Below are 25,416 nucleotides of genomic sequence, written 5' to 3' on the forward strand. Positions count from 1 at the left end.
GCCACTGATAGCACCTGCTCAGACAGCTGCCTGCCTGCAGCTGGACAGATAGAGGGCACATGTATACATCCTCTGAGGCACAGCACAAGAAGAGAAAATGGGAAGACACAGAAAGTCTGTCTAGGAAGCCGTAAGCTACTCAGAAAAAAGCTGGGATGTTGAGCATGGAAAGTAGAAACGAGAAGAAGGGTGATAGTAGATCAGCATAATTAGATACTTTGCACTTTTATTTTTTTTATTTTTCATTATTTCCCTGTGGGATCTGTTTCACAACTTATCCCTAATTAGAAAATAACAAACAAACAAAATCCTAAGAAAAGGTTTTAGTTAGATACATGCCAAACAAAATGGTAAATAGCCGTGCAAATTCACTATATTTTTGTGAATGGCATTGTCACAAAATTGTTATATTGCATCTACTGGAAAGTATTTGATACTGTAGGAAAGATGTCAGAGTTTTGTAATATGAACTGTATTAGCTGTTTTAATAAAGAGGAGAAAAAAGGTCCATTGATTCTGCACAACACTGGGAACCAGAGTGCCTCAGTGCCATTCGTTATTCTGTCAAAGAGTTCTTTTGGGAAAGGCTTAACCTCATAGTGCCTCGGTTTCCCCATCTGTAAAATGGGGATGCGAATGGTTTCCTATCACACAGGGATGTTGTGAGACTTGAATCTTGAATATTTGTAAAGTGCTTTGCAATCACCAGAGAAAAGACTCCTTTTCACTGTATGCAAACCAGATTCTGAAAAGAGAATCTGGTTTGTATACAATAAGTGCAGAGTATTATTTATCATTGAATTCCTTGTGAATGTTATGGCAAATACCAGAAAGGGCTTGTTTCCTTTTGATGTAAAATGGCACATCACAAAGAAGAAAAGTAGCCATTCCAAGCACAAGCTTTTAGTAAGCAAAAATAAACTGTTAAAGATCCCAAATCAATAATAAATGTGTGCATTTAAGAATTACAAATGTATAGTCTTTTAATATTGAAAAAAATTCTTCCTTCATTTAACCTGCCAGGTGCTTTTCAGGTGAGTTTCAGTGTGCATCACTGCTTTCCTACTATTTCTTTACTCACAGAGAAAAATTCCACATTTCCTTGCAACATTTGATGACTCAATGAACAACTTAACAAGCATTCAAAGGCTGATGATTTTGTGAATCGGCCATTGTGAAAAGAAAGAGAAACTCCACACCCTTCCATGAGCTGGCTAAATCCCACATTCCTCTCTCCTTTCCCAAATACCATAGTTTTTTTTTGTTTCCTCATCCTTCTTGCTCTTCCCTCTGATCTGACCCTCTCCAACCATTTTCCTTTTTATCAGTTACTCTGCAGTTCAGCTTGGGGGGGGGGGGGAATTATTTAATGCATATATTAGATGTCCTGTAGCATTTATCATATTATCTGAGCACATCATAAATGTTAATTCATCCACACAAGTTAGGGAAGAATTATCTCCATTTTACAGATGAGGAACTAAACACAGTGAGATTAAAAGCCTGACTCAAAGTCCATTGAAGTCAGTGGAAAGATTCCCATTAACGTCATTGGGTTTTGGATCACACCCTATGTGACTTGCCCAAGGTCACATACAAAATCTGTGGCAGAGCCAGGATGTAACCCAGAACTCTTAACCACAAGACCACTCTTCCTCTTACAAGGAAGTATCATAATAGCATTTTTTAAATAAAGGAATGCCATTGATACAGGTATCAAATGCATAACATTTAAAATGATCAAAATAAGAGAAACCAAAGAATTAAAATTAATTTTAATTAATTAAACAATGCAGGTACTGGAATGAACTGTACATTATGTGTTCAATTAAATGAATACATACCCTGCTGCCAAGTATTACATAGTCATCATTTTAAATGGATCACAGTGAAGCTAATTTGATATTGTGTTTACTAACTTGAATTTATGTTTTGTGATATTCTCTAATATTCTTCCTTTATTTGCTATGTGTTTCCACCATGACAACTTTCATTACACCAAGAATATAGGATTCCATTGTTCTCATCCATTGAATCACTTCATTTAGCTCTTAGAAGTGCTATGAACACAAATACTTCCGCTCCTGGGCTCTGATCTTCTAGGATATTCATAATGAATCATGAGATGTCAACTGTAATTCTTTATTGACACTATCTGCCAGAATCATGGAGAATAAAGGTGCTATGTTGTTTCAGTGGAGCAATGTATGCTTGGTGAATGAATGTATACTTTATTATAGAAAACCTAATATTCAGAGCTAGTTCTGTTGTGGGTCCTGGAGCCTGGGCTCCAGACTGAGCTCAAACACCTGCACTGCAATTTTATAGCCCCATAACTCGAGCCCAAGTCAGCTTACATGGACCAGCTGCAGGTGTTTGATTGCAGTATAGACATACCCCTTGTGGTCTGCGTTTGCTGCATTGTTAATTCAGGCTCTTACTTAGGTGTTGTCCCTAGCCCTTCTCCCATCCACACACAAAAATGTCTTACCTGAGTTTACTGGTGCTTTCAATCTGGGCTAGCTGGCTCAGTTCAGGATGTGGGTTAGCGCCTGAGTCCCATTTTCATTCAGAATAATAATGTACCCACTTTGCAGCTAGGTCTAAGACTAAACCATTTGAATGCTGATAGTTTTCCAATACCTTCCCACAATTCCCCTTGTGCTTTCAGAAAAACAGATAAGTTCTCTCACAAGTCACTGGGAAAGAATCATAGAGCAACTCATCTTACTGCAACACCAAGAACCATGGGTTATGCCCTGTGAAGTCCAAAAGCCACACACGGAGAATGCATGGACACTAACTCGGGTAGGGCTTTGCAGTATGGCTGCTCAACCCTGAGCTAGGCCAACCAGCGTGCTCAGACTCAGGTGCTGATTGCCTAAGTTAATACCTCATGTATTGCCCCAGACTGGATACAACCCTGCACAATCATGACAAAGTACAAGAAGGTTAAGGCATGATGATGCATGATAGTACTCCTCTGGTTCTAGTCTTTACAGCCACCATGATAGTGAAGGCTTTCACAGCACCATAATTAAGATAGCATCAGAGTTTTCTTTTTAAAGGTGGGACTTTGAAATGCAACATTTGTCTTGGTATTCTTATAAGCAGCTATTAATAGCAGATTTCAAAGAAACTTTGACTAGTCATCGTCAAGCACTGTACTGCTGTTCATCAACAGATTCCCAACATTGACAATTTAGTCTTGAGTTCTGGATACAATTGCAGTCTTTAAGATACTAATAAATTCCCTTGAAATGTGCAGAGAGAAAAAGGAATGTGTTGAAATTATTGCATTAGATTTTAAAATTGTCAGTATGATTTATATTTATCAGTTTTGGGGGTGTTTGGGTTGGTTTGTTTGTTTTTTAATACAGCCCTAACCCAGAAAACCACTTGAATGTTTAACTTCACTAGGACTTCTTGTGAACTTAAAGTTATGCATATGCTTGAGTGCTTTGTTGGACTGGGGCCTATGGAGGCAGAGCTAGTGAGCAAAGACTGAATATTGCAATACTGTGCTAAATTTGAGGGGCAATAATTGGCAGCACTCAGATTGATGCAGTAATGATTTTAGTAGCATACAAAAAACAGTTTAAAATGCATTTCTCAATACTACTTTATATGCTACTACAAATCTAGAAACATGGAAAACATTAACTGCCTTAGAAACTTTTTTGTTTTACTGATTGAAAATATATATATATATTTTTTAAAGAAAAAATGTTTAGAAGTTGTATAAAATATTGTATATAAAAGAAAGTGAGGAAAATAACTTTGAATGCCACTGTGTGACAGATTGAAAACAATACAAAAAAGTCTGTCTTTGTGAGATTCTCTGACAGCCCAAAGTAGTTTAAATAGCATCTGAACATATCTTTGAGGTTCTCCCATCGCTAGTTATGACTTCACTGCATAGGTATGAAGACATTACTGTGGAAGAACAAAACATATGTACCAGCTACTACTGATGTGGGAACTCCAAGTTTCACTGTTTGCCAGATAACACATAATTTGAATCTAAAAAGGGAAGGATGGCATTAGATCAATGGGAGTAAATGGATGAGAGAGGTTATCAGGAACTGGCCAGAAAGAAAGGAATGAGGACTCCAGGCTTGTCTTCACATACAGAGCAACAGCAGTGCAGCTGCACTTCTCTAGTGCTTTAGTGACGACGCTACTATGCTGACGGGAGAGCATCTCCTATCAAAGTAGTTAATCCTCCTCCCCAAGAGGTGGTAGATATGTTGACATCTCCCGTCAACATAGCACTGTCTACACGGGAAGTTAGGTTTGTATAACTGTGTCATTGAAAGGTGTGGATTTTTCAGACCCCTGAGCGCTGTAGTTATGTCAATATGGGTCTGTCGTGTAGACCTTGCCTATGACTTTGAAACAAGGACGATATCAGGCCAGTCGGCAAAGGTATCTGAAACTATGTATCTTCATTATTTGTCTTGAGATGATCAATTTGAGGAAAGCATGTATCTGTTCCAGTATGTTTAACAGCAGTTTTGCAATTCAGGGAGATTCATCTTCCAATAGCTGATTGCTCATACCCATCAACTTATGATGTCCCTTTAAGTTACCTTGCCACAAGAGGAGCTGTGACTTCCTCTTTACAGTGAACTTGATTTTTCCTCCTTTGAATCCAGGATATGAAGGCAGCAGCATAATTGGCCTATGCTGAGTCATGTCTCCCATTCTCACCTGCAAAATCAGCTAGCTTCTCTTCCCTGCCTCCAATACAAAGGGAGAAGTTCTTCCTTGAGGATCATGCAACCCTGTGGAGGTTAAAGCACTTCAACAGGGTTACAAACATCTAACTCAATGCAGAATGTGTCCAAAAAAGTTTACCCAGTGTTAAGATATGTCTACTTCTTAGTATAATCAAATAAAGGGGAATCTCCTTTCCATATATGAAATCCTGTATGTATTAATCAAATTCAGCCCAGATGTTGATATCTCAGAAAGTTACTTTGCGATGTGATGAACATAACATAAGAATGGCTATATTGGGGCAGACCAATGGTCCTCCTAGCCCAATATCCTCTTCTTCCAATAGTGGCTGGTGCCATGTGCTTCAGAGGGAATGAACAGAACAGGGCGGTTTTAGAGTGATCTGTCCCCTGTCATCCAGTCTCGGCTTCTGGTAATCAGATGTTTAGGGACACCCAGAGCATAGGATTGCATCCCTAATCCCTTGGCTAATAGCCATTGATGGACCTATCCTCCATGAATTTATGGCTTGTATACACTGTAGCACTTCAGTGTAGACACTTCTTATGTTGATGGGAGGGATTCGCCCATAGGTGTAGGTAATCCACTTCTCCAAGAGGCAATAAGTAAGTTGACTGAAGAATGCTTCCGTCAACCTTGCACTGTCTACATGAGGACTTAGATTGGCTTAACATCAGTGCTTGAGCTGTGGATTTGTCACACCCCTGAGCAATGTAGTTAAACCAACCTAATTTTCTAGTGTAGACCAGGCCTAATTCTTTTTTGACCCTAGTTATACTTTTGCCTTCAGAACTTCCCCTGGCAATGAGTTCTGCAGGTTGACACTGCATTGGGTAAAGAGGTTTTTCTTGCTCCATCCTTTCAGATACAAGAACATCAGAGGAGAATCTCAAGTATTGTGCTACATTGCATAACAGTCTCAATAGTCAAATATTAGAATGCTAACTTGATATTTTTTTCTGAAGCATAGACCTGTTCCCACAATGCAATAATTCCCCCATCACTTGAAACCAAGTTGATCGCTCAAAACACTTCAACTAATTGCTTTGTTCTGTATCTCAGTACGGGATGGCCCGACTCTGAAGAGTGACTCTGGGCTTGTCTACATTTAAAACGCTACAGCTGCACGGCTGACGTGTTTCACTGCAGGCACTACCAATGCTGACGGGAGGGATTCTCCCGTCAGCATAGGTAATCCATCTCCCTGAGAGTCAGTAGTAAGGTCGATGGAAGAATTCTTCTGTCAGTCTAGCACTGTCTACACAGGGATTTAGGTTGGCTTAACTACACAGGTCAGGAGGTGTGGATTTTTCACATCCCTGACCAACATAGTTAAACTAACCTAATTTTCTAAAGTAGACCAGGTCTCTAAAAATTGCATTGTGGACTAATTATTTATTGGTCCCCTTGATGTACATACATAAATCCACCCTAAATTAGAAGATCAGCCAGACTGGTATGCATTCCAGCCCTTCCCATCTCTGGTACATCTCCTTGTCTCCATGCCCTAGCACATTCACTCTGCAGAGTGGTGGAGAGCAAGTAGCAAATGCTAGCTGTAAGTTATCTGAGGATTCTCCAGCACTGGGGGAGTCCATGGCTGCCTGCTTGAGGCAGTTTTAAATGTCCTTTGGGCCACTCCAGCAGCACACTCAGAAAGGGCCAACGATCTGGCCCAAAACCAATGTGAGACACCTATAGCATACCCCAGCCTTCTCATAGTTCTGTAATTGGTTTTCTCCGGCACCACCAAGGAATGTAGTAAAAATATCACTCGGTAATTAGAGATGGGGTTTAGATAAGAGAACTGGCCCTTTCAGTTCAGAAGGGAAAAGGGGACAGTTGGTCTGAAAGTTCATTTTGCACAGGAGCAGTCCAGTTTTGCATCATCTTTACAGAACATTGGGTCAGATCCTCAGCTAGGCTAAAGCAGCATGGCTTCCTTTTGGGGCCATGCCAGTGCACACTGGCTGAGGGTTGAATCACTGAATTGTGTTATACTACATTTATAGACTGTTCCAATTCTTACATCATTAACAGTCATTCTAAAGAATGGTGTTTGCTACTCAGTGACCCAGCATTCACACTACCAGTCTGTGGACACTGGTACCTTTAATATTAAATAAATAATAATACTTCCCAAAGGGGAGAAGTTCCAGAAACTCTGAAGTCCACTAGGGATTTTGTTGTTGATTTTATGTGGTAGGTGCTCATATCCCATGGAGATGGGCAGCAGTATAAAATCTCAGATCAAGAGAATAATAATAAACTAACATGATGTTTTATATCTTCAAAATATAGTAAAAACATGAACTGACCTTCACAACATCCCTGAGAAATATATAGTTTTCCCTGTCTCACAGATGAGCAAGATTAGGCTCAAATGGGTTGAGCAATTTGTTCAAGGCCACACAGCAAGACAATGACAAAGACAAGATCTCATAGTTACGGGCTGTCAGACTGTCCATTAGACTGTGCTGCATCTCTCAAACACATCTTAATGCTGGAATATGTATACACACCTGCTTGAAGCATGTTGAACACAGGATTGCATACTACAGAGCAGGTGGTGAATTATTCCAAACACAGTGAGTGGTGGCAGAGAAAGCAGCAGAGTGTTCGAGAAGGATTGCAGGGACCTCTATCTGAGTCACATATTGACTCCTTTGGTGTGTACAACTTCCATTGATTGTAAATGCAAGTTCTATGTGTTGGCTAAGGTCCTAGGATCAGTGGCAGGGGGTTAGCGTTGGGGTGAATACTACTTAGCCTAACCACCATTTTACTCCACCAACTTCACTCACATAACAGGCCTTATTCTCAGTTACACTAAGGCCCCTTTCCATGTCTCCGGCTGCAAAATGGGGTCTCCAACTGGATGTAAATGTAAGAGTAGTTTAAAAGTGCCTTAATGTAACTGAGCATCAGGCCCCAAGACTCTAAAAGTAGTGTGGGCTGGTGCTACGACTGTATTCCCTGAAGTACAGCCTTAGAGGAAATAAAGTCACCCCAAGATGTGCAGGTTATCAGTTCAAAGGTGAAAGACTTTTAACCTTGTTCAAGCTTATTCTCTGGCTGTGAGTGATATTTGGCCCATCCCTAATGGCAAGACTTTGCAATAAACCTGAAATATACATATGAAGACATCCAGGATATAAGTCACAGCTGCAGCACGCTCCACAGCTCCGTACCAGAGTTGCATCATAAGAGAAGGGTAAAATAAAACTGAAAATACATCTTTTGGCAATATATGGATTCTAACAGCATAAAAAGTCTAAAATTAAGTCTACATTTTAAAATTCAAATGTATATTAACAGAAGCTTGGGGATCCTGAAACTACATTAGTTTCCTAATTCAGCTAGTACAATGTTCTTTTTTCATACAGGAGTCAGTTTGTACATATTGTGATTATTGTAGATGTTTCTTAGTGGGCCAAGCAAAACCCTACATGTAACTCGAAGGCACTTATCTGGATGTAACATGATAATGGAATGGTGGGGTAGAAGAGAGACTCACTGACCAGCACGTCCCTCCCGTGGCTGGACATGGCAGACTTTCCTTCTTGGCCACCCCCTGCTGACACCTGCTCCAGCCCTGCAGCGGTCAGCCTGACCTGCTGACTCAGCCTACAGCCAAGTCACATTTATACCCAATGCTTCTAGGGCAACAGAAAATCCTACCAACAAATATTTCAGGGACCTTCTGTTAGGTCTTCAGTGCCTGATTCTGGCCCTAGTGGGCCTTATAACCCTTACCTCAGGGCTTTCAGTAGTCCTTACCTCTTGTATCAAGGGGGTTTCAGCCCACCTTTCTCTGTGGCCAGCAAGGGAACCCAGGCCCTCCCTCTACTTTAGGTTCCAGTCACGGACCCTGTAGTAATCAGTCAAGGGAGGCTCCCTCAGACCCCTTGCTGTTTCCCCAGACTTCTTCCTACTTCGACCTATCTCCCCTTTCTGGCCCCACTGGGCACATCTACACTGCAGTTAACAACTCATGGCTAGCCCATACCAGTTGACTCGGGCTTGTGGGGCTCAGACTATGGGTTGTTTTATTGCTGTGTAGCCGTTTGGGCTTGGGCTGGAGGCCAGGCTTTAGGAGCTTGCAAGGTGGGAGGCTCCCAGAGCTCGGGTAGGAGCCGAGCCCAAATGTCAACAGTGCAATTAAACAGCCCCTTAGGCTGAACCCCATAAGCATGGGCCAGCTGTGGGTGTCTAATTGCAGTGTAGACATACCCACAGATTCCTGTCTATCTCTAGTAGCAAGCAATACCTCCCAGGACTTTCCTCTTTGAGATCCAGTTCCTGCTCTTTCTTCAAGGCTTACTCCATCCCTGTGGAGTCTGTGTCTCTCCTGGCCTATTGTCAATATTCTTGTCCCAGGAGAAGATCTTCTAGACACAGGCCTTGTCTACACTAGCACTTATACCAGCAAAGCTTTTGTCGCTCAGGGGTGTGAAAAAACACACCCCTGAATGACGTAAGTTTTGCTGGCATAAGCACTTGTGCGGACAGTGCTATGTCGGCGGGAGACTCTCTCTCACCGACATAGCTACCATCGCTTGTTTAGGTGGTTTTATTATGTTGGCGGGAGAGCTCTTTCCCATCGACGTAACGCAGCTACACAAGCGAACTTACAGGGGCACAGCTGTACTGATACAGCTGTGCCGCTGTAAGTTTTACGTTTAGACTAGCTCTTACACTCCCTGCTGGGTTTTCTTTCTTCTTCTGTCCTGAAATCCTTCCTTTATATTAATCACACTGCTCCTTCCCAGCTGAGTGTCATCTGGAATTGAGCCAGACATGCCCTGCACTTGTCACCCAGTGTCCTAACTGAGCTCCCAGCTTCCCTTAACCCTTTCTGTGCTAGTGTGGTGTATACACCCTATCACAGGAGGCACACAGAGCCCCGACAAGGGATGAGAATGAGGGACAATGGTAGGGGATACAGAGGACACACAGAGCCTTGGCATGTGGCATAGGGAGGAAGTGGGAACCAGACAGATCCCCTGGTATGAGGGATCAAGGTACTGATTTAGGAACAGAACTAAGTAGCTCTTAGATATTTTACCAAATTACCTTTAACCCCAGGTGAGGATCTCATGATCATGTTGCAGTTGAGAAAAAACAGCTTTATGGAGTTTTTTTAAATGGATTTTATCACAAATTAATAACAGAAAACTTAAACTTCTAACCAAAACTGACTGTTATAACTTTTATTACACTAATTAAAGATGGAACAGCACAATTATCAAAATTCAAATACAATTATAATTGAATTAACAGTTCATGAAATTGACTATAGTATGGAATGGAACAGCAATTGACCAAATCACTGGATGAACACAATCAAGACTTCAGTTATGAAGTTAACGTAACACATGATCAAGTGCTGTACTTACTTAACATGGAAACTTAAGGAGACATGGTCTGCTTTAAGAACAGAAGAGTGGCCATGCTGGGTCATACCAGTGGTCTATCTAGCTCAGTAGCCTGTCTTCTGTGGCCAATGCCAGGTTATTCAGAGGGATTGAACAGAACAGGCAGGCATTAAGTGATCCATCTCCTATCGTCCACACCCAGTTTCTGAAAGTCAGAGCGTAGGGACACGCAGAGCATGGGGTTGCATCCCTGACCATCTTGGCTAATAGCCATTGTTGGATGGCCAGGAATGTTTCTAATTCTTTTTTGAACCCTGTTATAGTTTTAGCCTTCACAACATCTCCTGGCAACAAGTTCCACAGGTTGACTGTGTGTTGTGTGAAGAAGGACTTCCTTCTGTTTGTTTTAAACCTTCTGACTATTAATTTCCTTGGGTGACCCCTGTATTATGTGAAAGAGTATATAACACTTCCCTGTTCACCGTCTCCACACTATTTATGATTTTATAGCCCTCTCTCACATTCCCCTTTAGTCATCTCTTTTCTAAGGCTACGTCTACACTTAAAATGCTACAGCAGCGTAGTTGTGATGCTTCAGCTATGCTGCTCTAGCGCTTCAGTATAGACACTCACTACAGCAATGGGAAGGGGTCTTCCATCTCTGTTATTGATCTGCCTCCCTGAGAGGCAGAAGCTAAGTCGACAGAAGAATTCTTCTATCAGCCTAGCACTGTCTACACTGGGGATCAGGTTAGCATAGCTGTGTCTCTCATGGGGTGTGGATTTTTCACACCCCTGAGAGATGTAGCTATGCTGATATAAGTTTTCAGTGTAGCCCAGACCTAAGCTGAAAAGGGTCAGTCTTTTTAATCTCACCTCATATGGAAGCTCTTCCATACCCCTAATCATTTTTACTGCCCTTCTCTATGCCTTTTCCAGTTCTAAGATATATATATTTTTGAGAATGGGCAACTAGAACTGAGTGGTCTTACCATGGATTTACTTAGTGGCATTGTAATATTTTCTGTCTTATTATCTATGCCTTTTCTATTGATGCCCAACATTCTGTTATCTTTTTGACTGCTGCTGCACACTGAGCAGATGTTTTCAGAGAACTATCCACAATAACTCCAAGAGCTTTCTTGAGTGCTTCCCATCCTGAGGTGACGTACCCAGTCAATATGGGGATAATTGAAATTCCCCATTATTATTGGGTTTGCTGTTTTTGTAGCCTGAGCATTTCACAATCAATGTCACCGTCCTGGTCAGGTGGTCAGTAGTATATTCCTACTGCTTTACTCTTATTATACAAGCATGACATTTCTATCTATAGATATTCTATGGTACAATTTAATACAAACTTTTACTACATTTGACTCAATGCTTTCTTTCACATATAGTGCCGCTCCCCCGCCAGTACAACCTATTCTGTCATTCCTATATATTTTGTACCCTGGTATTACCGTGCCCCATTGACTACCATTGTTCCACCAAGTTTCTGAGATGCCTATTGTATCAATATTCTCATTTAATACCAGGCACTCAAATTCACCCATCTAGCATTTGTATACAAACACTTATAAAATTTGTCAACGTTTAGTTATTTACCTTCATGTGATGTAACTGAATGGGATCTGTTTGATTTGACTGTTTCTCTTCAGCTCCTACCTGTACTTTATCAAATTCTATCCTCTCATTTTTACTAGATTATAGAGTAAATCCTGCGCTGAGGGATATGTCTGTCCAAACCATGTGCTCTTCTGCACCTGTTGGCTTTTCCCCAGCCCTTTAGTTTAAAAACTCCTCTACTACTTTGTTAATTCTAAAGAACTTTTTATCCTGAAACAGTAACCAGACTCCTCAAAGTTGCCGCTTATTGAATTACTTCTACAGTTAAATCTTTTTTATGACTAATTTAATCACTGTAATATAGAATGATTTATAACCTACAACTTCCCTGCTTAGGACAGCACAGTTTCTGCAAACATTCATTTATACCCAAAGTGATATGAAGCAATTTAGGGTAGAATTTACTTCAGAATTAGGATACACGTGCTATTTCTTTGACCTATATACACAGTCTCTATCTTTCACTCCTCAAAAAGTGTTAGAAAAAAATCAGTAATGCACCTGGCAGGCAGCCAGGTAATACGCCTACCAAGTAGTCTACAAAAAAGAGGAATAAAAATTAAAAAGATTACTTAGAGAAAATGTTTTGGTCTTTAGTTCAAACTCAGAAGTCTCAGGATTGCAGTTCAGGAGACCAGGTCATGTCTCTGGTCTCAGTACCTGACGCTAGCTGGCGGGCTTCCTCAGACACTTGACTGGCATAGCCTATAGTAGTTCTGATCGCCTCCTTCCTCGAAGGAGTAGGGGCAGCAGCTTTTTTTGGTATTGTGGTGGCCCAGGAGGGTCATGCCTTCTTCCATGTGTGCCTGGATCTATAAGGTTGCAATTCTAGTTCACTCCACCCCATGGCACCTACCTACCGATCTTCTGAGCAAATCTGAGGATCACAAATCTTGTACTTCAATAACATGGTCCAATCTGGATTGAAGATGGGTAAACTTAATATTTGATCAGTCTGGAAGGTCCCATCTGTTACTTGCAATATACATCACCGATCCACAGGGACAAATGTGCTCCAAAAATAATAAATAAAAATGAGATCAACAGGAGATGACTCCATGGATGCAGGTTAGGCCCCCTACTGTAGTACACAGAGGGTGAAGTCCTTTTAATATCCTACACATTCTGGGCATGTTCAATAACCTAATGACCATTATTATTTCTTACCCCACTCATATTTCTAGTCAGACATTTTATTTCATTCTCACAACAGTTCTTAAAATATAAAAATATTGTTTACTGGTAAAGAATTGGGGAACTAGGAATTTTGCTTAGCCCATTGGAGTGAGGTTATCGCTAAGCAAAAAGGCTTTCTTAAGCTCTATTAATACAAATCTTTGAGGTAAAGAAAATTCAAAGTTTACAAAACAAGTGGAAACATTGAAACTTATGCACATGGCCTAATTCAGATAGGTCCATTTACTCCACACGGAGGAAAGAGAGTAAAGAGAAGATTGGGGGGGACATACAGAGCTCCTGGCATTGTGTGTGTGGGGGGAGGGAATTGGGAACACACAGCCCCCTGGCATGGTGTGTGTGGGAAGGAAATGGGGGATACACAGAGCCCCTGACTTGGTGGGGAGGGCATGAGGGGGACACAGAGCACTTGGCATGGTGGGAGCAGGGGGAAACAGAGAACCCCTAGCCTGGTGTGGGAGGAAAATGGGGGGGGGGGGCACACAGAGCCCCTGGTATGATGATCTCTGAAATAGAGGGGGATGGGAAGGTGGCACCTAGGGAGCTTGTGTGGAAATAAATGTGTGTGTAATGTGCTCAGCCTAAAAAAAAAAAATGGAGTGACTTGTATAGCAATTCCTGCTTCCACCAGTGACAATTGTATTATCCCTCTTTCTCTGCAGGGATATATATAAAAATTCATTTTGCTCCAGATTAACTTTACACAGAGAGACATCCTTAATGAGCAGTCAACAAACTTGTTTATATGCTTCATCAGAACACAGTTCAGCAGGAAATCCAGTTAATCTGGATGTTTCCCTGGGAATGAATTTTTTTCTTCATGGTTATGCAATGGAGATGGCCATTGGCTAAAATGGAAAGCAATATCACCTAGGTGTCCCCTTTGAAGTAAGCAGCTTCTACCAAGCAGTAGCATAATTTAGTGGATAGGGCACCCAGGGAGATCTTGATCAACTCATTTCACCACTCTGTGCCTGTGCTCTGCCATCTGCAATACAGAGCTAGCTCTGCTTACCTGCCTGTAATGCACTGTGATCTGTAAGAAGAAAAGCATTAGTTGAGAGCTTAAGTATTATTAATGCAACTCCTTCCATAATAAATGATGAATAGATGTTTTAATAAATAGTTAATTAATTGTTATAGAATCCAACAAGTTGCTTATATCCATCTTAAACACCTTTTAGTGATAGCTTATAATGCTCTATAATAACACCTACTTCATATATAGCACTTCTCAGAGTACTTCATAAAGGAAGTCAGCATCATTCCCATTTTACAGATGGGGAAACTGAGGCATAGGGAGTGGAAGTAACTTGCCAAGGTCTTTCAGCAGGTTAGAAGAAGATCTAGGACTTGAACCCAGCACTCTCTCCGCTAGGCCACGGGGTACTCATGTCTGTAAAGTAATAATGTCTATTAATCATCTAGTAACCGTTTATAACTGGAACAGTAATATGAATGACCACAAAAAGGAAGGAAAACCTTTTTTAAAAAAGTGATGGGGAAAAGGAGGTGTAGGGGACCACAATCCCAGAAGAGAGGGAGAGAATTTTCTTTTATTCATGACCCAGGTTTATGGCACTGGGGTACGCAGCATCTCTTTTGTTCCATTTCCAGGCCTTTATAACACACCCACTTCGTGCAGCACTGTCCCTAGCTAATGGTGTTCTCAGTCACGCAGAGAAATTGATAAGCCAGCTACAGCTTTGGTTGACAGAGGAAGGTCTTTTACCTCCGGCAGTAGAGGCTCATACTTTAAGATTCAGAGATCCCAAGTACAATTGCTGCTGACAACAATCCACCCAAGGGCACAGCATTATACCTTAAACCCTCTTGTTTCCTGCCCCTTTATATCTATTTCTGTTTATGTTATGTATAATAACCCATTACAGCCCTCTGCTGGTGATCTCTGTAATATATATAGCAGGATTATATATCCTAGTCTCAAAATGCAAAGTCAAGGTTTTCTCTATTTTTGTGGTCACAGATTTTGTGACTCGTGCTCTCTTTATGTTCGTTTATTTATTTTTAATAGCCAGGCACCAAGGGCTGTCCTTGACCTGGAAGTTGGGAAATACAATCACAGCTTGAGTTTCCCCAAGATCATGGCAGACGTGTTCCTCCTCAACAGGAAATAAAATTGCGACTGGATTTCTTGACATCAATGGAGAGGAAGACCAATGTTGTACTCCCTGATAAGTTGCTGAGGATGGAGGGGCAATGCAGGGATGCCAGTATTGAGAATAATTAAATAATTAAATAATTAAATCAAATAATTTGATTTTCATAAGTCACACAAGTAGGTGTATCTTTAGGTACTCTAGAGGCAGCAGGCATGTTAGATCATATTCTGCATCTTTTGATTCAGCAGAGCTGGCTGTAGGTGGGCTCACCATACTTCTACTCTGGGCAAATAAATTTCACGTGTACCTGTGTTTTTAAATAGGTCTCTGATATTTGGTCTACCAGGTACTTTATTCTGGCTCTGTATCCAGAATGGAGTTTCCCACTTTTCCTTTACTGAATAGAACATAGAGTAGCAGAGTAACTGCGACTGGTGTTAACACCCCAGTGTAGAAAAGCACTAAAGCACCTATTTAACTTTTTACTTCAGTGGGACTTACTCATGTGTTTAAAGTAGCCAAATAAGTGCTTTGCTGGATTAGGGTATCGATGAGAAATAAACCGTCTGAAACTGCATTGGCTGAGGTTCTTGGGCACTATAGTGGTATGTATGACCAAGGAATAATACATTTTGTCCTGCACGTCTCATATTCTGTTGCTAGCTAATAATGCACCTAGAGCTGCGTCTTTTTTTTCAGAGGAGTTGCAACATTTTGGTGGAATACGGGTCAGTAAAATGAGAGGCTTGTCACGTTCTAGTTTTTCTGCTGAAGAGTTACCCAAATTAGCTGAGTTGTTGCATCCAGAAACCCGTGGCATTTGTTTCAGTGCACCAAGAGCCCAACCATCACAAAATAATGTTGCAACTCTTGCAACAGAATGGAAATAATAAAAATAATAAAAATAAAGAACTTTTTCACTTATCTTAATAACCGGTGCCAGGCTTAGAATACCTGTTGCCTGAAGAATAGCTGTTCTCTCTTATATCCCAGCCCATGTGCAATGCAATTATGCAGCCATGCAAACAACTGCATAATTCTAGATTTTCAAAAAACATGCTGCATAATTTTGTTCCAGAATCCAAGCATTTATTTTTTTAAAGTCTCTAACCAACTCTATTGGTTATGACAATAACCCTCAAAGTGTGCCTGAATCTTCAAACAACCACAAGATAGCTCTCAATGAGGTGTGAACTCTTCTGTTCTTTTCAATTAGAGTTAACACTGAGGCCTAATGATGACAATTTAAATGTCCTCTTTAATTACATCAGTCCTATCATTTCAGCAGCCTTTGGCCATCCATTGTTGCTGGATGACATGGCAGACATCAGGATGAAATGCAATAGGGCAGCTAGTACCTATCAAGGGTTGTTGGGGTGGATGTGAGGAATTCTAGCTCCCCTGTCCATAAATGTGAAATTCCTGCTTCGTCTGCCTAATATGGAGAGGGAGACAGGAGTGACATCTCCTCCCTGTTCCAAAAGCCTACGCTGCCATCTGGACACCAATAAGCAATGCTGCAACCTCCACCTTCCTGGGTCCCAAAAGCTCCAGTTGTCAAAACCTCCAGCTTTCTCCCAGCAACTTCTATAGTGTGGTTAATGAACTTGCAATGCCAAAATATACAGTACATTAAAAATGTGGGGACAATATAAAATGAATTGAATTTCATATTAAAATAAATGACACAGAGCATCATGGAGTGGACTGGGGATGCGGTGAGAGGGGCAAGATTTAGAACAACAGTGCTGCATAGATCCAGGTCCTTTTGGCATAATATAAGTCTAATGTGCTGCTTAGGATATAGATTTTTTATAATATCTGGCATATATAAAATAACTACATATACAATCCATCCCTCTGCTGGATTGAATCACAGCTGTTCAACTGTGTGTCATAGATCCTGTACTGCTAATAGTTGCTGTCCTTTCTCTACAATGATAGAAGTCTGTGCTTTTAGAGCAAAAAGATCTGGATTCTCTCTTTGTCTCTTTCCAAGAAGTTCTGTGACCAGAATTGCTGCCCAGAGACAACAACAAAATTCCTAGGTGACCACAAATTCATTCCAGTAGTTTTACACAGGGTTATGCAAATAATCAGTGGACTAAAATCTCCCCTTTTTGCTAAAAGCCTTGCCTTATATTAATTATGTCAGAGCACCGGTGTTGTATCATGTCCATTTATCTACGGCACCATTTTTGGAGGATGACAGCGTTCTGGCAAATTGACAATTTGGGATGGAAGTAACTGCTTGCTTTTCAAACCCGGAATAATCTAATCTATAGTGATATCCATTTGCCCACCAGAGGGCAAATCAAGACCTTATTTTAAAGCTATTCACTTAAAAATAAGTAAGTCCTAGAGAATGTTGAGCAAATACCAGAGGAAGTTCTCACCTTCTTGGGGAAGAGATGGAAAGGGATGAGATTATGTGACTTTAGCAATGCTACCTGATTTCCCCCCCATAATGCTATCAACTACATTTGGATTTTTAAACTGACAGCGAATCACAGAAAGCTGTTTGCTGATTGGGAGTTTTAAGAACAACTTGTTAATGAACTGTACATTGTTAAGGGGTGTAACAGGACAGCTGCCTCCTGAGCACCTCTCATGGCCAGGAGTGGCTCTGCAGCACCCTACCTCTCTTTCCCCTCTTCAGAGCCCCTTAAGAACTCCACACAGTCTTTCTCCTGGCTAATATTACCCCTTCTTGGGACTAATTTAATAAGAAAAACACTTTCAACCATCTTCAAGGTCCCAAAATAAAGTCCATCACAACATGATTACCTTACAAAGTACCTTATTTTAATAGAAAATTCTTTTTTTTTTTTTAAAGTTTGTCAGGTAATCATGGAGCAAGCCTTACATTTCCTCAGATGCTATATAAGAATCTAAGTAATGACACCTTGGGCATATTCAAAATGAATATCTATCTTATTCCAGCAACTGTGAACTGGTTTCTCATATGTTTTGTTAGTAGGCATGTAATATTGGTTTTCTGTCTTTAATACTCATGATATCATGGTTGTCTTTGGCTGAGATAGGTGAGGATTTGACTGAATGAGAACCAGAAATGTGAATGGCATCAGAAATGGAGTTTGCTGGCTTTGATGCCCTTTTGAAAAAGAAGGAAATCATACCAAATCCATACTAATTCAGAATGCAAATGAAATTTATTTTAGGAAAATATTTTTTATTACTAAAAAAACTGTAGCCAACATTACTTCCCTTGAAAAACAGGCCCAGCAATTCTGAGTATTGTATACAAAGTCACATAAAACTGCATCTTTCATACATTCAGCTTCAGTTTTCAACTCCAGTTATCCCATGAATGTGTGCACATAATACTATGGATGCAACATGCAAAATTATAGACATATTTTATCATTAATAAAGATAAAATATTTGTATATAATGACTGTAATAACCACTAATACAAATTTTCAGAAGTAAAATAGGGGAGAAAGCATTAAAACCATCTGCACCCTGGCTGACATCTTAAAGTATGACAACATGCTACCTGCAAATGACACACACGTTTAATGATAAAAATAGAATTACAATTTTTGTTGATCTGCACAGTTTTATGGCTACTGATGAAGATATTATTATTATGCATAAAATCAAGAGTTCCGAATTTAAAACACTGGAAAAACTCTGTAGTGCATTTGTTTCACAGTCATCAGTAACATTGCTTCTTGCTGTTAACAGTCTTGTATCAACACACACAAACTCATGTTTGCATTCCAAGAGGCTCCAACACATATTTTTGCTTCATTCTTTTTTCTTTGATAACCACAGCCCTCTTGCACTAATAAAATGTTACACCACACAGCCTTTCAAAGTGAAACTCACAGATGGCACTGTTTTAAAGGCCAATTCAATAAGGGCCAAATACTTGACTCTTGGAAATTAATAGGCGTGTTTCCCGTTGACTCTACTGAGTCCAGGATTCAGCTTCAAATGCCTTCACAGTAAGGCACACCACATGATCAGTTTTAAACATTTAAAACAAAATATGAACAGCCTGGCCCTTGGAGATACATCATGGCTGAGAATTTCACATGGGGTTATGCAATATCCCTGTTTTTCCTATTTGCGCTGTCTGTTGGATGAGCTGTAATGCAAACATTGCAACAGATCACAACATATACGATACAGAGAGATTTATTTCAATACAACCAAAATGCCATGGCTAGCAGACAGACTTTGATTATGTGAAAGAAATATTTTCTTCTGTGTGAATGAAAAGTTGTCAGAAACAATTCTAAATACAGCTTGCACAGCTAGATAGATTAATTAGCTCTCCTGACAGTTATTCTCTCTCACATACACAAAGTGAAGCCTTGTGCTAGTGACCCTTCTTTAGCCAAGTCTCCAAGGCAGGCCAGACAATATAAAACAGAGGAATGTGAGGCTCTTCCTTTGTGGTGAGCTCAGCTCCTGTTAATTTAGGAGAGACCTGAGCCCAAACCTTCACTCAGGGTCTCTCGCATGGCAGAGCAGAACACTAACCAGAAGAGCACTGGCTTAATCATGCACATGGGTAACATGCTGCATATAGCTGGGATTTTTCAGATTTATGGATGAGCCTCTTTTTCTGCTGTATTCCAATACATCTGCTAGTTCCCATCTTTCTAGATTCCTGGCACTGTATTGCTCAAATGAACCTTCAGATAATGAGTACTGAAGATCACGTAAGTGTTTACACTGAAAGGAATCTGGGGATTATTTCTCTTCAGAAGATCTGTGGAAACCTGCCCTTTGGTGGAATAGTTCCAGTAACAAGGTCATTTCGACAGCTACCTGCGTAAAATCCTGTTAATTATCATCTTCACCCATTTGGCCTCAGGATCCAAGCAGATTTGCTGGCTAGTCTTCAGTGTTGCTCTGGAAGGGAGTGAACAATTTGTTTAAAATAATATTAACACTTTGAGAGAGTCTAGAAAAAAAACAGCAGCCAATAGGCTAAATCCTGCTCTCACTCTTGCTTTTCCACCTGCCATTGATGTCAGTAGAGTGGCACAGCTGTAACTGAGTGCAGAATTTGACCCATGTAGTTAATTTTCAATATGCTCCCTTTAAAAATACATACTTTGTTCATGTCATTTCAGTATTAAATGACACTTAGAGACTGATTCTCATCTCATTTGCGCCTATTACTCACCAGTCTCACTCCACTGACTTTAGTGATGTTACTCCTGATTTATACAAGGGTAAATGAGAGCTCAGTGAGGTCCTTATACTTTAATATATAAAATATTCCCTCACAGGAATGGATGTTCAAAATTATGTGCTAATTTATGGTGCAAATATTGGTGGATGCCTGACTTTGAAAATTTGCCCCTAAGTTTGTACAATTTTAAAAATTTTAGTTTACGTTTTAACTGTGTGCATTATATATAATGAAAGTTCATTTAGCTATGGCCCTTCCATTAGTGTTTCTGTTTATCTCTAAAAAATACTGTAAGGATCAGATATTTCCCAAAATAAATTCAGACATTAACTAGAAGGAGAGCCCTGCTAAAGGTCAAAAGGTAACCTACAGCCCTCGAAGTTTTGCTTTGTCACTTCTATGAAAAAAATAGTTTGAAATCTTAGTATCTTTTTATTGGGTTCAGGTGTCAGGGTGTACTATCCCTTTAAAGAACACTCTGGTGCTTACAGCTGAAGCAAGCCTGAAAGAGCAAACAAGGATCCCCTGGGGCTGAGCAGTTTAAAAAGGAAAAAGGAAGTTGGGATAGAAGCTATGCTGACTGCTATGGGCTATTATCTCTCTCAGGGTCTGGAGGGACTAGCCCGGCCAATCCCACAAACCTTTGTTTTGCTGATTCAATCTGGAAAATCTGCTATGCAGTAAGGGCCTTGTGAACTTCTGTTCACACTGCTCCTTTCCTGAGGCTGTCTTAAAGGGGAGATATGTGTTTTGTTAGTTTGTTTTAGCTTCCCTCTGTGTTGGATTCTTTACACCATGTGACTTACAGCTACCCTGTAATTAGAATAGCCATATGTAAAATCACTGGGGAATACAAAGACTAACTGCCTGTGTTTGGTTTCATGCACCAGAAGAAAACCTCAGGCTATATGTCTACATATACCTTGACAGTGTGGGTGTCTGCTCCTTTCAGAGTGCTATCTCTGGCCCACGCACACATGGAATTTGATGGGCTGGGGCCAGTGACGAGCTGTGATATCTATATCAATAGTTTCCCTCACCACTTCAACCAGTGATGCCTTCCAACAGAGTGTGTGGGAGCCAGTGGTTGCATCAGCCTTTCAGCAGAGATCTTCTGTGCTGCAGAAGACTTGTCTGCAGTGGGGATGTGGGCTGAGGAGCCATGGGTGTGTCAGTGAGCTGGGAAGTCTCTGGCAGTGTGACTCCATAGGATCCATGCTCTCAAGGAGCTGGAGGGAGACTCGAAACTGCCACAAAGGGATTGGGTCTCTGGATGATTCACCCAATCTGGAGTGTGAACAATCAGAGGCTTGCAAGAGTAGACGGTTGCCATGCAGGACTCCAAACCATGCAGAGGGAAATGCCACATGACAGGTGCCCTCCTCAGCTATGTAGGACAGAGCTCTGCTCTTGTGGGATTTAGGAGCTCTGCATGTCAGGTCTTATTCCTCCTCCTCCACAACAGAGCATCTGTCCTGCAGGCTGCTGCAGGTGCCCAGTGTCTCCAGCCTGAAAATGGTGGCTGAGCAAACCGAGTAGCTAGGAAATGGTAAGAGAATGATCTGTGGATAAACCGAGGGTTTCCTTCTCGAACGCTGTCAATCTTGCAGCTTTCACAAGCGCCACATTCGGATGGCTACTGGCTTGTGAAATCCTGTGGTTTCAACTTACATGACTTCCACGGTACCACACTGTGGGCCTTTGGGGATGATTTCCACATGTACCAAGTGCTTTGGTGACATCAAGCCTGAGACAGTCTGAAGACACTGACACCGCAACTCTCCACCCAGAATTGACTCTGTGAGGGAAGGAATGTGAGGGACATCACTGAGTGAGGAACTTAACTAAGTTATTACTCCAAAAAAAAGTGTATGGAAGGAATAAAAACCTCATGCTTCAGGGTTTAAGCCAATCTCTAACTAAGAGGGATTAGGACAAGGCCTTCTTAGGATGCACATTATACTCGATCTGGCAACTATAGCATTTGGTGCATCTTCCTCTGAAGCATCTGGTTCTGTCAGAGATAGGATTCTATGTAGCTTAGGTATTTATTCGGCCCTAGCTACCATAGTACCTCACAATTTCTGATGTCTTTTTTCTCACATTGCCTCTGTGAGGTAAAGCAGTGCCATTATCTTCATTGTATAGATAGGGAACTGAACCACGACAGAAAGGCTCAGTGGCTAGTCTGAAGTCACAAAGGAAGTCTCTGGCAGAGCAGAGACTTGAATCCAGGGCAGGGCTTCTACTTCCCAGACTAGCACTGGGCTAGCCTTTTTGTGTGAACTCAGTGGACCACAGATCTGAACGAATATGTCTGTTCCTATATTTCTGTGTTGTGCCTGTGAACAAAGAGATATTACTTTTTCCCCATTTAAACTCCTGTCATTTGAACAAATGAAATGTCTTTGACACAAAGGAAGGGGGAGGCTGAAGGAGCTTGATGCTGCATAATGCAGTGTTGTAGGCTTGTAAGTAGATGCTCTAAGCATAAGGACGTGCATGACAGAAAGCATGCAGGAACAAGCATGCTCTTTATAGCTGCCAAATTACTGGGGGCTAGTCACTGGAGGGCAGCCTGAGAGAGGAGTGGGTAGGAAAGAGAGGACCACGTTTGCAGGCTGAGGGCTCAAGGGGCTGGAGATTGACTTCCATCCTGGGCTTAACCTGATCTTCCTTCTCACAGTGGCACTGGAACACAGCAGCCTTCCACGCCTGTTGTACACCCCTCCGCCCCCCCACCCTCCACACACACATACACAATCACAGAGCTACAATCCAGATGCTTGTATTAAAGGAGTGTTAAATAAGGATGCTGAGACTTATACTTTTATGGATCATCTCATGTTCTCTAACACAAACCTCAAAACCATTCATGTAGGATCGCAGTCAGTAAGGGCCATGCAGAGCCTGCAAGAATGGGATGGAGGAGCCAGGAAGTCTAGTAAGATTCCCCTAGGAGCATGTCCAATAGCTATTTCTCTCAGGAGACAGGAGTTGGATGAGTGAGACACTGATGAAGCAAGGAAAGCATGTGCTAGTTCCTCCATGGTGCTGCCCAGCCTCCCATTCCCCCTCAAAGATTGTGTGGGGACAATACTGCCATTGCTCCTCTCTCCACACCTGACCAATATCTCCCTGTTTGCAGTGTGGGTGCCATGATATTAGAGAGACAAGGCTGTGAGGTAATATCTTTTACTGGACCAATTTCTCCTAGCAAAAGAAACAAGCTTTCAAGCTACACACAGCTCTTCTTCTTCCTCCCTGGCTGAGAGCCGTACAGGAGTGAAGCAGAAACTAATGCTGCTAGAAGCATGGTTAATTTCTGTGCAGACATCCACTTGAATAGGCAGCATCATACAGCAGCTGCTCTATGGCGCTACACCTGACCTGTCCTCATGGAGCTCTCTCAGAAGCCTCAGATCTTCTGGAGCTTCAACAGAAGGGATGGGGAGCACGCTTTGTTAGTTCTGCTCTTTCTCCCCCACTTGTGAGGCTTTCCTATCCTGTTTTTCTTTGATTTGCTTCCCTCCCCTTCCCTTCTCCACACCTCACAAGGGAGTGGAATGTAGGACTCTATAAGACTGGAGTAGATCAGCTGAAATAACTGTCTGAAAACAGTTCCTTGAAAATCACTTCCTCCTTTAATAACCAGCCAAAAGCTGAGTTTGAGGTTCTGTGTCTTCTGGAGTGGTTGATATCATGGACACCTCAAGCAGGAGAAAGACTTGGAGTGCCAGAAATGCAGCATACTGCAGGGCATGATTCTGATCTCACTTGCATCTGTGTAAATCAGCCATAACTTCAGCAAAGTTCCATTAGTATAAAAATGGTATGAGATTAGAAATGAAGTCACAGCTTGTTTTGTTTTATACTATGCATCCATTCTGTGTGATTTGTTATCTTAAAACAGTGTGTGTGGTGAGTTTAAAGCAGTTCAGTAGTTCTGTTCTGTACACCTTTAAATTAAAACACTAATTGTTTTTGCAAATATTTAAAAGGCATTAACATAAGAGAGCAAGGGAAAATGCTAAAAGTACTTTGAATTACTTACCATGACAGAAGCTTGTGAGAGTAAGCAGCAGGAGGGAGAATGTGATCTTGCTGTCCATGGCTGCCTGGTTGATTTGTTTCTTGCCTTGCTTTTGGTGAATAGCTGCTTAAAATCAACTCTGTGACATCTACAGACCATGTGGTAGCTTTTATACTGTGTGATTTGTGTGAGGGAGGATCTTAGATGAGACAGAGATTACATGTTTTTGACAAACTAACGACCCAGAAGGAAATTGGATTTATTCGGCTTGCTTTAATTCCTTCATGGTGCTAAGAAAACAGTAAAATGATATGATGAAAGGGAATAAGCTTTGTGCTGTGTTGTTTACTGGGTGCTGAACTTCATAGGCCTCATTCCTGGTCCACTAACATAATACAGGAGTAACTGCAGTCAAGTCCATGGTCTTGCACTGAGGAATAGCTGGCGTACGTGAGAGAATCAGACCTGATGATTGAAGAGGAGTAGATGCGATGCAAGAAAATGACAGGGGAATAAAAAGTAATGGTATCACTACACAATCTGAGGGTTTTTTTCCTAATATGGTGGTATGTCACTGTAGTGAATTAAACAGGTTTTTAAGAACTTATTGTCATCTTCTGCACTTGATTACCTGTTTTTCTCTACGGTGGTGCAGTAATAAGTAGAACATACATGAACTGTGGAAAATTAAATTAAAACCTTAATTAAATAAAATGGATGAGTTACCTAGTTATCAAACTAAGGCCATGAGTCTGTTAAGATGTAAGATGCACTGTGATTACTCCCAGTGGATTCTGTGGAGCTACTCACTTTAATTTAAACATGTGCAACAATCTTTGTATGAGCAGGGTATAGAATCATAGCAATGTAGGGTGAGAAGGGAGCTCAAGAGGTCATCTAGTCCAGCCCCTTAGGCTGAGATATACCTAGATCATCAAGTAAATCTAGACCATCCCTGACAAGTGTTTGTCTAACCTGTTATTAAAAACCTCCAGTGATGGGGATCATAATAAATAATGGCATTAATTGTTATCTAGTTCATGTGTAGTGGTTTTCATCTGCTGATCTCAGAGCACTTGAAGTTTACAGTCATCACCCCCATTTTACAGATAGTGAAACTGAGGCACAGAGAGGTGA

The 25,416-nt window shown here is 41.2% G+C and overlaps 1 protein-coding gene across 1 annotated transcript; it reads right to left on the reverse strand.

Annotated features, from left to right (window-relative positions):
- Positions 1–19,089: 19,089 nt before the first annotated feature.
- On the reverse strand, positions 19,090–24,389 carry LOC137159169 (alveolar macrophage chemotactic factor-like). The gene is made up of 4 exons (XM_067557367.1): positions 24,301–24,389; positions 21,918–22,044; positions 19,877–19,960; positions 19,090–19,187 (listed from the first exon to the last, which is right to left on the reverse strand). The coding sequence occupies exons 1-4, from the start codon at positions 24,356–24,358 to the stop codon at positions 19,163–19,165; spliced, it is 294 nt and encodes a 97-aa protein (XP_067413468.1). The 5' UTR covers positions 24,359–24,389; the 3' UTR covers positions 19,090–19,162.
- Between the last annotated feature and the right edge of the window lie 1,027 nt (positions 24,390–25,416).

The sequence above is a fragment of the Emydura macquarii genome, unplaced genomic scaffold (assembly GCF_026122565.2).
Source record: "Emydura macquarii macquarii isolate MOO-44397 ecotype Brisbane River unplaced genomic scaffold, CSIRO-AGI_Emac_v2 contig_1790, whole genome shotgun sequence".
In the NCBI taxonomy this organism is placed as follows: domain Eukaryota; kingdom Metazoa; phylum Chordata; order Testudines; family Chelidae; genus Emydura; species Emydura macquarii.